General features: G+C 73.6%; 1 protein-coding gene across 1 annotated transcript in view; it reads right to left on the reverse strand.

Annotated features, from left to right (window-relative positions):
* Positions 1–385, reverse strand: part of ALKBH5 (AlkB family member 5, RNA demethylase) — a 33,551-nt gene extending 33,166 nt beyond the window's left edge. Inside the window, exon 1 of the mRNA XM_011961646.1 lies at positions 263–385. Within this exon, the coding sequence (XP_011817036.1) occupies positions 263–337 (75 nt within the window). The 5' untranslated portion in view covers positions 338–385. The remainder of the gene's footprint in view (positions 1–262) is intronic.
* Between the last annotated feature and the right edge of the window lie 2 nt (positions 386–387).

Genomic DNA, 387 nt, shown 5'->3' on the forward strand with positions numbered 1-387 from the left:
GTTGTCCCGGGACGTCATGGACTTGAGCTTCTCACGCAGGTCCGTGTAGCCGCTGGCGGCCGCCATGGCCCCCGCGACGCTGCTCTAGGGTCCTCCGGGGCGGGCGGGGCAGCCGGGCATGGCTCTAAGGGGACGCGCCCCGGGGCCCCCGGAAGGAGGGGGGTCCTTAGCGCCGAACCCCCATGCGTGAGCGGGGGACCCGGCGGGGGGCGTCGAGGGTCCGGGCGTGGGGTAAGGCCTCAGGAGCGAAGGGTCATGCAACGGTGGCGACAACGGGGCTTCTTCCTCCTCCACCTTCTCCACGTCCCGGGGGGCAGGGGCGTCGGCAGCGCCTCATGCCGCGGAGGGCTGCTGCGGAGACGCGGCCCGACTCCCGACCAGACCCTC

Source organism: Colobus angolensis, unplaced genomic scaffold, assembly GCF_000951035.1.
Source record: "Colobus angolensis palliatus isolate OR3802 unplaced genomic scaffold, Cang.pa_1.0 Scaffold560, whole genome shotgun sequence".
NCBI classification, from domain to species: Eukaryota; Metazoa; Chordata; class Mammalia; order Primates; family Cercopithecidae; genus Colobus; species Colobus angolensis.